Genomic DNA, 16995 nt, shown 5'->3' on the forward strand with positions numbered 1-16995 from the left:
TTTATATTTACATTAGGTAATAGTCTATAGTAGCCCCTACGGCCAGCCACTAACTGTTGTTTGTGCAGTACTGTTCAATTAGCAGAAAGCACATGACTAATGCTGTCATCTTAGTAGCAGATTCATATGGACTTTGGTAATTTGATCAGATGTCAGAGGTGACTAAGAATTTGATTAAAGAAAAATATGTAACATGTCTTCACAGCAATACACATGTTGCCACAGCAGCAGCTTTGTGTTCTCCTCCTCGCCTTTTGCCAACTCAAACCCACATCAGAGTTTACACTTAGTATGAAGAAAGCATTTTCATCTGTAAGGCTTTTTCTCATCAAGTACAACATTATCACACAGCAAACACATTCCTATAAGGAATACATGTGAACAAACATAGCAGTAAGGGGGATGATTACAGACCTGGAAGGCCCTGATGATTATCCAAAAGCTTTATGGTTGTGTTTGGAATGTAACAGAATTTTCTCCCTCATCTGATGATCAGTAATCAAAATGATGTTTGCATGATCTGTGTGTACTTAAATCAGCTATTTTAGCCTCAACTGCACACGATTTTCACAGCATGCTAAGACACAAACCATCATAGTACAATGTTGATCTGGGATTAGTAGTGTGAGATCACCACAACTGATTTACCACTGGTTCTCTGAAGATTTGTCCTTAAAAAATTATAGTATCACCATGGTCACAGAAATGATATGTGTCTCAATAACAGGAAATGAGTACTCTAAACTTAGAAGTGGTTTCATTCAAAAGTCCTTTGTCATTTGTGGGCACAAACACTGGTGGTTGATAATATATATAAGAAGAATAAACTAAACTCATTTTTAATCTTATGTAAATGCATAATTTGCCACTACAAGACAGTTTTCTTGTTACAGGCATTGTACTTTCTCATGACAGCAGCCGTGAAAAGACGGCAAAGGCCACAGTTTATTAGTTCACATCCCCAGGGGTTAGGGTAATTGTAGATAATTGTTGTTGAATACATTACACTCATGACTGACAGCCTTTATATGTAGTGACAATCAACCTAATTGACTGCCAAATGCTGGAAAGCATTTCACCTCCCCAGTGCCTTATGAGTATTGTGAGATCTTAGGAAGTTCATGCTGTAACACACCATGTCACTGAGTTAGGCCAACTCAAAGCATTCAGCACTTATCCCTGAGCTGCAGTAATTCTCAGGCTGTACAGTAAGCGGATATGGGTGTCACCTATGCAAATGAATTGAAATGATTGTCACAAATGGTTAGAAAGATGCTACACCCACGCTGCTTGCATGTAATGAGAGTGTCATGAGAGTGAAACAGGGCTGACTGTGACATTTAGTGATAATACGATGAGTCAGAAGTTTTGTCACGTTAACTCTGCAAGTCACAGATAGATATTTTACACTGAAATTCTCGTCATTCTTGCATGTTGACGGGAGCAATTAAACACCAGGAAGTTGAATTTATAATGATTGCAATTGCTTTAATTTATAATGAGTTGTTGTGGCGCCGAGCCACTTAGCGTACACTGTTTTCATTTTAATGTTTGCATTGTTAAAAGATTAAACAAGGATGAGTGTACACATCTGGACCTGTTTACACGAGGAAGTGTCAAATAGTTTTCAAGCTGAAACAGGAATGAAATATAAACAAAACCTGGTTGCCTCACATTGTTATGTGACCAAGTGTTCTCGGAGGAGCGGAACAAATGTGTGCTCAAAAATAGCAACATGTAGGAGAGAACCAGGGCGAGAGTAACACTTTTTATTCTGATGTCATTGACAGAAAAACAACCACCACGCTGAACTCTGAATGCTGGAGCACAAAGTCAATATTTATACCAAAACTTAACGCCAAACTAATGGCAGTATCAGCTGGTCTATCCAACTATACGCTCCAGAACAAAGATACCAACTACTGGACATTTTGCCATTATATATGACAAAGATATGCATGGCAAATTTGAAAGCTACAGTGATTACAGTGATTATTAGCTTGGTTAGAGAAAGGTAGACAAAATAAGGGGCCTGCCTTCAGCTCCCTACTGACACCAGCAGAAGAACACACTAAAGGAAACTTAGGATGGCTCAAACATGATTTATTTATTTATAGGTCCTGAGACCCTGTGTCCTCATTAGAGGACATCGAATTTTGGGTTTTCTTGACTTTATGCTTCATTCTGCTTAACTCAGACCTGTTGTCCTCATTCGTGGACGCTTTCTTTGTGCCACCTAGTAGGGCATTAACAATAAAGTCGATTTGTCGACGTGTCGACGTCAGTGGCACAAATCGACACCCGCCAGGAGGAGTCGACAAGTCGTGTGTTTTTTCCCTCTCTCTCTCTCTGTGTGCTTGTGTACGGAATGCAATCACTGCCTCTGATTGGCTTACGCTGATACTTTATCCTTCACTTAACCAATAGTCATAGTCACTTATAAAAAGGGCGGTAACGTTACTTGGCGCGTAGAGGGGAAATTAACACGAGACCACAACAAGACAAGAGACATGGCTGCAGAGAACGTAGAAGGTGATAGGCCTGAGAAAACGCCTGAAGGCCCGAACATACTTGGGCGAAGCGTACGCGGAACGGACTCTGCGGAGGTCTGCGCGGACTCAAAGTGGACGTCCGCAAGCCCTGTGTGCGCAAAGCTCAGATTTTACGACTGCGCAGACTCCGCTCCGCGCACCATGTGACTGCTTGGCATGTATTTCTCACATCGCGGGGATTTTTCACGGACATTTTTACAGGAAACTACAACGCGGAAGTGAGCTCAAGTATGTTCGGGCCTTGAGAGTGATAGACACACATCATATATGTGGGGAGATACTTCACTTTCCTCCGTCGTGTAAATGTGATGACGTTATCAAATGACTTGTCGACTCGACTTAGACTTTATTGACAGATAAGTCGACCTGAAAAAAATCAAAGTTGTTAATGCCCTACCACCTAGTGGTAGTGAGAGCACAGTACTCTAATCGAAGTCGGTCTGCAGAACCTGATGACATTTTATGGTTGAAACTTGGCAACTTGATGTGGCAACAAATTTTACCAATTTTAGAAACAGTAACAAGCTAAGACACTGTTAATTACAATACAATACAAATGTATTTATATAGCACATTTAAAAACAACAGCGTTGACCAAAGTGCTGTACAAAAAATAAGCATGACAAAAATACAAAACACGAAAAATTTGTTCACACGAATTAAGAACACAAAATTCAGACCACAAAGCAACCCGCTATCACACAGAGACTGAGAAGGCCAGAGAAAACAAATGGGTTTTTAAACGAGACTTAAAAACAGGCAGGGTAGGGGCGAGTCTAATTTGGAGGGGCAGCTCGTTCCAAAGTTTGGGGGTCACAACGGCAAAGGCTCTGTTGTGTTTTCGGGACAGCCAGGAGCGATCTGTCAGCAGACCTCAGTGCTCGAGAGGAAACACAGGGGTGCAGGAGACAAGACAAGTAAGAGGGGGGCAACCCATTAAGAGCCTTAAAAGTAAACAATAAGATCTTAAAATGAATCCTAAAAGATACAAGAAGCCAGTGTAGGGACTGTAATATCGGGGAAATGTGCTCTCACCTGCGTGCTACAAAGTCGAACAGTCGCATTCTGAACTAATTGGAGTTGTGAAAGGGAAGACTGAGAGACACCAACAAGGAGGGCATTACAATAGTCCAGTCTTGTGGAGAGTACTCGTTTGAGGACATTGAGACTTTATTGTTGTCTCATTTGAGGACAGTGGGACTTAATTATCATTGACAATGTTTCGTTTTTATACTTATCGGGTCCTTTTGATCCTGAATAGCTAGGAGAAATTAAAATTGCATACCAAACAAAAGTTTCAGGTCTCAGGAGGATGTTATTCCCCTCTCCAAGTGAAAATACAGGAGAGAAAAAAAGAATCAAAAAAATATAATTGGAGGACTGTCCGCTTTAATAATTATCTCCTTTGTCCAACGTAGGATAATGCCAGCGAGGAAGAATTTTCCAATGTCCACCATGTAAAATAACAAAAATAGGAACCAGAAAAAAAGCAATGCATTGCAAAAAAGAAAAAATATCCCCACCAAAAAAAGGAATCAAACTCACAGTCGAGGAATCAACAAATAAAACAATAGTAGTGGATAGTGCGGGCGCCCCATGTAAAGAGGCATTGCCTCGCTGCAGCGGCCGCGGGTTTGAATCCGATTCGTGGCCCTTTGCTGCATGTCAGTCCCCACTCTCTCTCTCTCTGTCTCCCCATTTCACTCTCTGTCCTGTCATTAAAGGCAAAAAGCCCACAAAAATAATCTTTAAAAAAAAAAAAAAAAAGAAAGAAAACAATCTGGTCCTACTTGTTAGTTTGCTCAGTCCTTTTATGGTCCTCCACACACCTGGTTAAGGAAACACCAAAACCAAGAGTCCATTGAGGTTTATCTTTTTCCAGTGCAGGCTGTCTGGTTTCCACCGCCCTCCTTTTTTCCTCGGCAAACAAAACTTAAAAAAAAAAAACTCCCCGAACAATTCCCTGCTCCTTTGTTCCCAAAGGCCACGCCCCTTCACCTGTGTGCAGCAGCACACCTGAACCGAGTTAATAACAGGTGGCAACAAGATAGAGCAGGGGTGAAAGAGAGACATTGCAAGACACACTGAAGACACAAAACCCTACCTATACTCTACATGTCTATCACCTCACCTTTGTCGCAGTGTCACAAAGGGATACTTGGGTGATTTTCAACCAGGTGTGTCTCACCACAGTATAAGGACGACTGTGTGTAGAAATAAGTGTCATTTTTGGATCATCTGGTGGAATCTGGCTGATGGATGGGCCGGGAGGAGGTACATAGTCTTGCTTTTCAGGAATAGTTCAACATTTCGAAATCCACTTATTTGCTTTCTGACAAGAGTTAGATGAGACGATCGATTCCACTCTCATTGCTGTTTTGTTTTTTGTTTTTGTTTTTTTCTGATGTTTTTGTGCCTTAAAATGTCTGACCTTGACTAGACTGACTTTTATCTGTTCAGAGTTTGTCATTAGAGAGGTGTTTTCACATTACTCTACTGAGGGAGACAATGTCTGTGCACTTTCTTAAAATCTGAGATTCAAATGTATGCCAGGTAAACTGTATTTCAATCAGGAGAGACTCGTTTTTTATAGAAAAAGAATATTTATTAACATATGCACATAAGATAAAAATGTGAAAAGAGGGTGATGAATCCATCGTCAAATGGGTACGTCACAAATATGAAAGCCAATCGCTGTTCAGTACAGGAAACACATCGGGTTAACAGACTTTGGAACTGGAATAAAGAATTGCACTTTACGTGAAGGTATCTACATAAGAGTTACATGACACTGTCATAACTATGACATGACACGGTCATAAACCTGTCATGAACATTATGTACATGTCATAAATGTTTATGACTGCTGTCATTAAGTGTCATTTGGTTTGTGTAATGACAAGTTGACATTGTTTGGGTTGTCTTGATTATGACAGCTTGACATTAATCAAAGTGACATTACCAGAAGTTGTCTTTGTCATGACAAGTTGACATTAAATTTGTTGGGGATGTCCTTATAATGACAACTTGACATTAACCAGGATGACATTACCAGAAGATGTCTTTGTCATAACAACTTGACATTAACAAGAAATGTCATGACAAAGACAACTTCTGGTAATGTCACTTTGATTAATGTCAAGTTGTCATAATCAAGACAACCCAAACAATGTCAACTTGTCATTACACAAACCGAATGACACTTAATGACAGCAGTCATAAATGTTTATGACATGCACATAATGTTTATGACAAGTTCATGTCACCCTTACGTCGATACCTTCAAGTAAAGTGTTACCCCTACAAGTTAACAAGCTAATTCTGATACCTCTGTTGGTCACTGATTTTGGTGCATAACAGACTAGTTATCCGAGTCTGGAGCTGACTGAGGCCTAAACACATGGCTGAATCTCCAATGTTTCCTCTGACCTAATGCGTGCTGTACTGGTGAAGCAGATTGATAAAGCAAAACGTACAGCAAGCAGCATTGGTGGGTGGTGTGGAGGCCAGATCCAGAATTTCTCAATGAAGTAGAAGGAGTTGATCTGCTGACACGCCAGTTTTTCTGTTATGTGGGGGGAAAAAACATCTTAAACCAAATACTAATTATCGCAGGGTAACATCGCTTTTACATATTTTAAAACATGTCTAGAGGGGGACTATGAAGAAACGGAAGTATGAAGCTAATTGAAGGCAATTAGCTTAGCATGGCACATAGAATCCAAGCAGAGGGGAGTAGCTAACTGGGACATACAGTATAACGTTAATTAGTAAGCTTCAGAGGTGCTGGATTATGAGTTTAAGGTGGTGGATACTTTTCACAGGCTGTCAGAAATCTAGCACATCACTCATAACCATATGCAAACTGTCATTCATTCCTTCCTTCAATCATTAATATACATATAACTTAGTCATATATTATACTGTAAAATTCCAGTATATTGCATTTGATTCATATGCCAAATTGTCCCTCCAGGCCTCCTCTCCACTTCAACTCTATTTGCATGTCTAAAGCAGCAGAGTCATTAAGAGGCAACCAACCACAGCGACACAGTCTCAGTGCTCAGTGCCTCCCTGGAGCTGCTGAAGCATCGTCAGCTTTTGCAGAAAGCGAATCAGAGAGTCTCTACAGGTCCCCTATGGGAGGAGAAGAGAGCTCTTATTCTAACTCGGTGGAAAATGCCAGCACCCACAGGGGCACCGTTACACACAGCTGGGATAATAAGTATCACGGGGAGACCCGCGATCCACCAGCAAACTGAGACCAGAGCATGGATTTCTTCCCTATTCACCGTTGCCACCAAGCTGAGTCATCCCAAAAAGCCAATGAATCTCTTTCCCCTTGCTTTAGAAGGGCTATTTGAATGTCTGAATCAGTGTGCCATGTAATACAGGATGTGGTTTATAGGACCACAGGGGAAAGTGGATGGGGTGAAACAGTGTGGGGCTATGAGATGCACTCTCTGGAAGGCAGGCTTGAATTGAAACACTTAGGCACACAATCCACACACAGCACACGGACTACAAAAAGCCCCCAGTTTGAATTTATTGCACTATTTTATACTTTCCTTAACCATTTAACACACACAGTTTCCCCTTTTGTTTGCTATTACATTGCTTTAAGGTTGTTAAAATCATCTTATTCAGGGTAGAGCAAGTGCCTCCTTGCTGCCATTACCGTAGGTTTAATTCTGTTTAGTTCAATCCCTATCTCTCCCCTTTACGTCCTACCACTGTCCTATCAAATAAAGGCCAAAAAGACCAAAAAATAATCTTAAAAAAAGTCTTATTCCTCATTCCCTGGTTGTATCATATTGGATATTCTGCATCTACTTTATATGATGTGCACATGGGTGAAATCAAACCTATGTTTGTTGCATCTTGTGCATCATTTTATACACGTTTTCTCCAAATTCCACCTTACATATTTGGTATATTTTATAAATTGAATCAAGAAACAATCTTAAGGCTATTAAACATAAACAAGAGGAGAGAATACATCAGGCCAGTCTTAGCTGCTCTACACTGGCTTTCTGTCACATATAGATTTGATTGATTAGATTGATTTTAAGCTCCTCCTCCTTGTATAGAAAGCTCTACATAGGCTGGGACCAAGCTAGATTGCTAACACCATTGTTAATTACTTGCCTCCAAGAACACTGCCATCATCTGTTTACTGGGGGTTCCCAGTAACAGCCAGAAGAAAATCGGGGATAGAGCCTTTGTCAATTACACCCCAAAGCTATGAACACACTACTTATAGACATCAGGGAAGCTAGCTCGCTCAATATTTTTAAAAGAAAGCTTTAAATGTATCTGTCACTAGCTCTAGCTCTGAATTCCTGATCCCGGACTGAAACTCTTTCTTTTTACACTTTTACTTTCTATTTACACTTCACGCTGCTGCAACTCTTTTGAAATCTTTCTTGATTTTATGATTTATAGTTTTAAAACTCTATGATTTTAAATGTCCTTTTATGTTGAATTGCTGTGTCTTTTTTTACGTCCACTATGTCTATTTTCATGTGAAACACTCAGTGCTTATACTGCCCTTTTTGTAAAGCCCTTTGTGCTGTATTTCTTGTATGAAAGGTGCTTTATAAATCAAGTTTATTGATACCGTAATAAATGTCTCATTTTGTTAAAACCATACGTTAGATACCACGTGTAGAATGATGTGTGAGGTGTCTACAAGATAGAGCTGATTTAATTGCAAACACAGTTGTCATAATAAGATGACTAAATGACTTTAGAAGACTTTTTCTAAGTAGTGTGTGGATCAGCCAGACAGACATGAATTCCCATTGTTACGCCGTCAAATCAGCAAGGGATTGCCGGAGCTCAAGCCAAGGATTAAATTTGTCACAGTAAAATTGTACTACTACTGTTAATTTAAAGGCACGAGCAGAATACTTAGCAAGTGAGAGGCATAACTGCGTTGTTAAACGTGAATTTCACTTCTTGAGACATTGGCACAAAGCTTTTGCTTTATTAAGCGTAACCCGTATTTCCATGGAAGAGGGAAAGTGTATGCCTCACTAACACAAAAGCCTCGAGTCGCCTGCGGCCCACCTCCCCTCCTACTATCTGTCTCTCTCCCTCACTTTCCTCAGCTCACTCTGCTTTCTCCCTCTCTGGCATTCAGTTTAATAAGTTAGCGTGAATAGCTGTGACCGAATATAAAGCCTAAGACCTGCTAGCAGGCTATAAATGTAGCCCTAATGGCTAAACCATTATAACATTTGGTACAGACTCAGCCGCAGTGAATGTGTTGCTGCAGGAAAACGGAGGTGGTGGAAGGCAGGGGGATGAAGAGCTCCCTTTCCATTAGCTGATTGAATTGGAACCCAGTCCTGTGGGCTGGGAATTGTTTGCCTCACATCAAATGCAACCGAGATGTAAACACCTCCGTTAGTGGGCTCAGGAATATGTCATATAAAAGCATTGTCCCACCAACAAGACTACTTTCTCACCCAGGGGTAACACACAAGTAGTCTGTTCATAGAGGTGGTTGCTCTAGTGCATTTCTCAGTACCCGTGTTGTTCTATATCATCCACCCCATGTTTTTCATGAGCCAGAGTGAAGGCCTAATGGACCATGGCGTGCTGGAGTAGCTGGCCGGCTGTCTTCGACAACACATCTCACATTAGGATCCAACATTTACCCAAGTGCAATGTCAGATTTAATAAATGATATATGTATATATACTTGTTCTGGCTACATTGCGGAGAGTGGTGTGAGAGGAGGGAGGAAGATGAGAGGCTTTACGAACCATAAGTGTTCCCTTTCTTTGTAACCAGGTCAACAGCCGAGATGTTTCTGTACAAAGAGTTGTAGAAGGGATGTGGATAAGTGGGGGTTGTGGTGCATATTTAAGCACATAGTGGCTACAGGCGGCCCGGTCACCTGAATAAAATGTTGGCATTGTACAATACTGAAAACCACAATATGTTACATTTGTATGTTTCATATCAATGACGTGGTTCAGATCACATGCATATGAGCTGAGTTTCTCATCAGGAGGAGGAGGAAGAGACGTTTAATGGCGGGCACACCTAGGCAAGATGACCAAGTAGCAGATTGTAGCAGAACACTGTTTGAGATCAACAAAAAAAGGCATTTAGCCAGCATTCTAGATTTCCAGTCTATGGCTCAGAAGGTAGAGTTGGGGCTTCTACTAATTGGAAGATCGGAGAGTCAATCCCTGGTACCTCCAGTCCACATGTTGAAGTATCCTTGAGCAAGATACTGAACCCCAAATTGCTCCAAATGGCTGTTGGCAGCTTGTATAGTAACCTCGGCCACCAGAGTATGAATGTGTGTAAATGGGTGAATGAGACTCGGAGTGTAAAAAGTGCTTTGAGTGGTCATTAGGCTAGAGAGGTGCTATACAAGTGCATGTCCATCCATACATTCGAAGAACTTCTATAAAGGAAATGAATTGCTTGGCAACACGACCGGGCTTCTAATTGAGACAGGCCTTTATTTGTAAATATGTAGCCACACCAGGCTAGTAAAAGGGACTGGGTGTTTAATTGGGATGAGGCTTTTGTCACAACATAAAACAGTTTCAACATATCTGCTACACATTAACCTGCAAACATAACATATCCATGGTTTGCAGAAATGTACAGTGCCAACATTTATTCTGGCGACTGCGTTGTGTACAGGGATTGAAAATGCACGTTTTTATCCCAGATAAACATGCATGTTTTGGCCAGAGTCTGACAGAGAGACGTGCACTGTGAGAGAGGCAGGCATTTACAAACCATGAGGGATTGTTTAGTGTCATTAACAGTTTCCTAATCTGACACAGAACACATCTGTTTGTGGGGGAGGCATGATTTGAAGGGGAAACCGAGTCTTGTTAGAGTGATGTGGGATACTCAGCCCACTCATGCAACTTGATGAAGTCAAATGCATATTTTAAATGATGAGAGAACAGCAGTCAGCATTAGAGGAGCTTAAGAGAAATGCAAACGGCATATGAAAATGTAATGAAAATATATGCCTTCCACATTTCTGTATTCAGTCGAGGGGAAAAGTTACCAGTGTAACCTCAGCTTACCCTGCGTTTGCCTGCTATATGTTTCAGCTGACACAGTAATTATGCACTTTGCGCATGTTACCAGGAGTTTGACAACCCCCAGCTTGCCACAGGTTTTGTTGTGATTGCAGCTCCGCCGACATCTGCATTTCAAACACCTTAGAGATAACTAACCCCCACATGATCCTTGTCAATGGCACTGGCTGCAGTGTCTCACAACCTGCGTGACTTACTCAGTCTAATGATAGAGATCATGTAACTCAAATGTTTGAGCCTTTAGATTCTCTGACAGTAGGAATATAATTAGTGGAGTGTAGCTGACGGGAGCTGGCTAACCCATTGCTCTTTAGATAGAGTGTTAGTTATGGTGGTTGAATGTTATGAAGCCTTAGCTTGATGCTAAATTTGCTTGACAAATGTTACCAGAGAGCAGGCCTTGCTGTTTGCAGCTCCGGCTCATATTCAGAGGAGAGGCAGCCCAGAGTATGCCCATGCATTAATGAGCATATACACTTGATATATTTAGGACATCTTCTTGATGTCGAGCTGCAGCCCTATTTGCACAATCCACTTCTTGGCTGTCTCAGACATTTAAAGTCTCTGGATTGTCAGCTTCTCTTTATGTGCATCTCTTCATCTGTGATTAGTGAAGATTTAATGAGGGAAATCAACATGTGATGGTGGGTTTAGACTGACTTTACATCATCAGTGGATGAAAAGCCTGTCAATAACCTCATATTATATGCACATAAATGACAGGACATATCATACCTGAGTCCAGAATATTGATCTGTGTATATATATCCACGGGATGAGCCAAAGGTCCCACCACCTCTTCTACACAGGAGCAAGACACACAGACTTTGTGGTGGGTTTGCCTCTTTTATTGTTGTTGTTTGTGTCTCTTTATAGTTGTTATGAAACCTTTTGTTTCTCTTTGTGGTCATTTTCAGTCTCTTCCTGGTTAGTACTTCTTAATTTTGAATGACATTTTGCCTGTTAAGGCAGCCCTGGGGCACTCTGGGGCTCCTGGGGCTGTGCCCAGTAGGCCCTTTCAGTAATGCATCAAATTATACTCTCACAGCCACTTTATTAGGTACACCTGTTTAAATGCTTGTTGACACAATTAGCTAATCAGCCAAACACATGGCAGCAACTCAGTGTATTTAGGCATGTAGACATGGTCAAGCTGACCTGCTGAAGTGACTTTGAATGTGGCATGGTTGCTGGTGCCAGACAGGCTGGTCTGAGTATTTCAGAAACCGCTGATCTACTGGGATTTTCACACACAACCGGAAGACCATCTCTGAACCAACAACACATCGAACCTTGGAGCAGATGGGCTACAGCAGCGAAAGACCACACCAGGTGCCACTCGTGTCATCTAACAACGGGAAACTGAGGCTACAATTCACACAGGTTCACCAAAACTGGACAATAGAAGACTGGAAAAACATTGCTGGGTCTGATGAGTCTGGATTTTTGCTGCCACTTTCAGATGGTAGGGTCAGAATTTGGTGTAAACAACATGAAAGCATGGATCCATTCTGCCTTGTATCAACAGTTCAGGCTGGTGGTGGTGTAATGGTGTGGGAGATATTTTCTTGGCACACTTTGGGCCCCTTAGTACCAACTGAGCATGGTTTAAACACCACAGCCTACCTGAGTATTGTTGCTGACCGTGTCCATCCCTTTATGACCACAGTGTACCCATCTTCTGATGGCTACTTCCAGCAGGATAACACACCATGTCACAAAACTCAAATCATCTCAAACTGGTTTCTTGAACATGATGATGAGTTCACTGTACTCCAGTGGCCTCCACAGTCACAAGTCACCTTTGGGATGTAGTGGAACAGAAGATTCACATCATGGATGTGCAGCCGACAAATCTGCAGCAACTGTGTGATGCTATCATGTCAATATGGACCAACATCTCTGAGGAATGTTTCCAGCACCTTGTTGAATCTACACCATGAGGAATTAGGGCACTTCTGAAGGCAAAAGGGGGTCCAACCTGGTACTAGCATATAGCATATGAATCTGTAATTTGATAGCCATAGAAATATTTTGAAGCTGTTTCAGTCAGGTAGAAAATAGTGCAGTCAATTACTCAGAATTTGTGCCTTAACCTCTGAATGCATTGTTTAATTGGGCTGTTTCAGTTAGATTTGACCTTCCATGATGGGTCAAGTATGCAGCAGATGTAACGGTATAATTGAAAATACTTGGTAAAGGTGAGCTTTTGACTGAGTTGCCTTGAGGAATGACAGGTGTTAAGTTAAATAGCTCCTATAGAATATTAGATTTTAATCATTACTCAGGTTAAGGACGTGAACACACATTTGAACAAGACAGGCCATAAGGTTGAGGTTGAAAAGATGCATATGGTTGCTCATGGGAATACCTAATAAAGTGCAGGTCGTCTGGGTCTCACTCAGTCATGCGCTTAGACTGAATGTAGTCAGGCAGTGGCCCCTACGGGCTACCATCTGTAAGACAAAGCTGATGCTGCTCTGCAAAGCCTTACTGTATTTTTCTGTTGTTGTAGGGGCTGACAAGTCAGACTCCCTTTTCTTGCGTTGCACTGTAGAATACAAATGGGTTTCTGTATACTGTGCTGCAGATAATGAGTGACTCAGGGAAACATGCTGCAGGTCATGTGTGAAGAGACTCTGGCGCGCACAGGCACGCACGCACGCAGACACACAGGCGCATAATGGCACAAACATAAACACAGGCGCACCCGTTTACAGACACAAAAAGGCACTCACGCACATTTGACAGATGTAGCCCTACCTCCAGCTGCTCATCTGGGAGCATCTCTGACTACTGGCCACTTATTTCGTCGTTTGACTTGCATTTTAGACTTTAACTCTTGCAGGACCAGTTGGAGAAAAACAGTCGGAGTTGTCCCCCGGATCGTGGGATGTGAGCTGTTGTTGTGTCTGTGGGTGACGGAGGGGGGACGGGGGGCGCTCTGCTCTGCTCTGCTCGGCTCGGCTCGGCTCTGCTCAGTGCAGGACGCAGGAGACAGTCGCTCTCCAAGGTGCTGAAAGTGGGAGCGCTCCCTCCTCAGTCTCGGCTATACTGACGATGAATGCGACCTCTGCCGAGAACCCGCAAATCAAACAATGACTGGCTTCGACCCCGCTCGCTTTCATTTTTCATACTCTAACTTCTACCCTTCTGGATTTGTATTTTTCATGCAGCCGCTGGATGTACACACGCATGCAACAAGACTGACTGCAGCTTTCTAACATTCACCTGCGTCGTTGGGAAATATAGAATTGACTCCGGATTCTCAGGGAACGCTACAGAGGATTTTTTTTTTCTGGCTGTTTTTCTCGGGCTCTGTCTCCGTACTGCATGCTTCTGGACGTGAACTGTTTGTCTCAAAAAAATAAATAAATAAAAAAGGTGAGTCCGACGAGGATGAATCATGAAGCAGACCTACTTTTACGCGGATATCGTTTTCTTTCCACTGGAAAGGGGGAACCATATCTCCAAAAGGCTGGTGTTTAATTGCTTTTAAAGCCATCATCACGACCGGGAGGGAGGATTATAGTGTCTCGTGGAGTCTGGTGAATTTACCCTGTGGATAAAGTGAAGTTTCCAATAGGCTAGGCGACTATCTTTAATCTGCTCTAGCCAACCTATCTGTCGGGCTCCCTGGCTTCACACTAAGTGGATATCAAGCTATTTCAACGCGGTGAGTTTGCCCTGTCGTGTAATATATACATCCCTGTTGTCACTGGCATTTCCATTGACCTGTCAAGACACGCAGCACTTAGAAACCAAATGATTCAAATCAAAGCCAAATACATGGCCATTTTTTTAGCCTTGTATTGCTGAACAGTCTGGATTCTGCTGTGTGGTTTCCCCCCTTCCGAAGGAGGGATGCATTTGGGGTTAAATCATTGCGCATTTATGATTCGGGAGATTTGCATGTTACATGCATGATTTAGTAAGAGCAGGTTACCCCACTGTAAGTCCAGAGTGGGAGCAATAATGTGTGTAACCATTGGCTTCAAAGGAAATAAACCATAGCTACCTGTTGTCTCTGGTCGCCCTCATGGAGTTTGAACGTGTCCAAAGATAGCTAATGTGTTTTTATTTATTTATTTATTTATTTATTGAATGTGCAGATGACTACTGTGAGGAGCCCACTCCACCCACTTTAGATAGTGGATGTTTTAACCTTTTTTTCTCTGTAGTTGGATGCTCACCCATTGCTGAGATTTTGCACGAAGAGAATAATTGGAATCTGAAAACCCCCCGCACCACCACCACCTCCACCACCGCCACCACCGCCACACCAGCGCACATAGGCTCCAGACTACACGCTTCTTATGTCAACAATGTGTTTTTTTCTGTCAGGAATAATGGCATTATATCCTGTTGAGTGAGCTGCATTGGAGAGTGTCATTTGCCTCAGCCAGGAGATAAAATATTAATTAAAGCAACTTGAATGATCCCTATAATGAAAAGTGTCTGCAGCAGTACACTACACAGGCCTGGGCTAAATTGAAAAGTGTATTGAATGTGAGGGTTATGAAGATGTGCCAAACAACAGCAGTGGAATCATCATCCATCAAATCACCTCTTTTTTTTCCACTGCAGCCCATTTCCTCATGATGCTGATAATGAAGCGCAGGACGGATCCGGAGAGGATACCGGGAGCCTAGGGATGACATCCACACAATCTCGTTGAATGTGGATATCGATGCCGCGGCGAAGGATGGGCCCTCTCCTGTCGGCCGCCTTCGCCCTCCTGCTGGCCCTGAGCTCCGTGTCTCCGGCCTCGGTGGGGAACCCCGAGGATTACACCGCGGACGAGGCGGAGCGGACCGCCGGTGAAAACATCGTCTTCGATGACTACCGGGGGAAAGGATGCGTGGACGACAGTGGCTTCGTCTACAAACTCGGGGAGCGGTTCTACCCGGGACACTCGAACTGTCCGTGCGTGTGCACGGAGGACGGGCCCGTGTGCGACCAGCCCGAGTGCCCCAAACTGCACCCTAAGTGCACCAAAGTGGAGCACAATGGATGCTGCCCCGAGTGCAAGGAGGTTAAAAACTTTTGCGAGTACCGGGGGAAAACATACAAAATACTGGAAGAATTCAAGGTAAGATCTCAGATCCGATCTGGATCCCTTTTTTTCAACAGCTTCAATTAATATTTCCTGCATTTTTACATTTAAAAATGAGTTCAGATGCGTGATCCTTTAATGATCCAATCATGGCTCGAGAAACGTTGCCATTAACATTTCCAATGTGCTTCTGTCTCATACAGCAGGGGAGCATTTATGAATTTTTTAAGATGCTGTTTCCAATCTACTGACATTGCCTTTGATGGTTGTCTTCCACTTTAAATGATAAAATAGTTAATACACTACATAAAGTTCTTTAAGGGCTATAGTGCCCAACTGATGCTCATGAGTTGGTTCCATCTTGCCAGGTTTATTCAGTCAGTATGGATGCCACTAAAGCAACCGTCTGTCTGGGCTATTCAGTTGTTGCAAAGTTCATATACAAGGACCCGAACGCCCCTAACTAGACTAGACAAAATCTATTTTCATGATGTCATTTTGGTAGCACTCACTATGTCTCATGTGAAGGAAGAATATTCAGTGCAGTCGATCCAACACCCACACATTGCTGTTGGTCTTCCAACTTGTTGACAGCAATCAACTTTGATATCTGTTGTTAAAAATCACAAAATGCAGCCCAGCAGCAGCAGCAGCAGAGATGACCAGTGGCGAGGGGTCGTCAGGGTTTTGGTTAGTGAGGCTTCCTGTTAGCGTCACTATATATATTGCTTCTTGGCAGACTGTAAAAGTATCATGAAAATGTGTTTATTGGCCAAGGGCACAAAGATGGCTGCCTCCCAGAGTGATGTCATCCCCACCACCCCCCTCCCTGCACCATCAACTGAACATTCACCCAGCATTACTACACTGACAGATGCTATAAGGATATTTTAAAGCTTTGATTTGTGGACACTGAGTCACTGCTGGCAGATTCAGCCTCCCTGTGTCTCCTGCGTGCAGTGCGCCGTTTCTACCCATCGGACCGGCGTCTCAGCGGTTGTTATAGAGCATGACAGTACTCCCTGATTAGAAATAACACTATTAGAATGACAACTACTGTCTGTGTTTAAACTGTTGCTGCCCATGAGGAAACCTCATTCAAATTCCTCACAAGTGGATTGGGGCTGCCAGTGATTGAAATGTAATATGACACAATGCAGCCTACACAACAGTATAGCTCTATTATTAATAAAGGCATTTTATCATGTGCAAATATAACCAGGCAGAATTAGTACATCCATTACAGTTGCTTTAAACCTACAGTGGAAACATAGTTTTGGATCTACGGATTTGAATTAAGAGT

General features: G+C 42.5%; 1 protein-coding gene across 2 annotated transcripts in view; it reads left to right on the top strand.

Moving 5' to 3' along the window:
* Positions 1 to 13315: 13315 nt before the first annotated feature.
* The window catches only part of vwc2l (von Willebrand factor C domain containing 2 like), a 38054-nt gene continuing 34374 nt past the window's right edge, over positions 13316 to 16995 (top strand). For both annotated transcript variants that reach the window (XM_049595130.1, XM_049595131.1), the window contains exons 1-2: positions 13316 to 14312; positions 15224 to 15728. In XM_049595130.1, coding sequence (XP_049451087.1) covers positions 15315 to 15728 — 414 coding nt within the window. In that variant the 5' untranslated portion in view covers positions 13316 to 14312; positions 15224 to 15314. The remainder of the gene's footprint in view (positions 14313 to 15223; positions 15729 to 16995) is intronic.

This window comes from Epinephelus fuscoguttatus, linkage group LG13 (assembly GCF_011397635.1).
Source record: "Epinephelus fuscoguttatus linkage group LG13, E.fuscoguttatus.final_Chr_v1".
In the NCBI taxonomy this organism is placed as follows: domain Eukaryota; kingdom Metazoa; phylum Chordata; class Actinopteri; order Perciformes; family Serranidae; genus Epinephelus; species Epinephelus fuscoguttatus.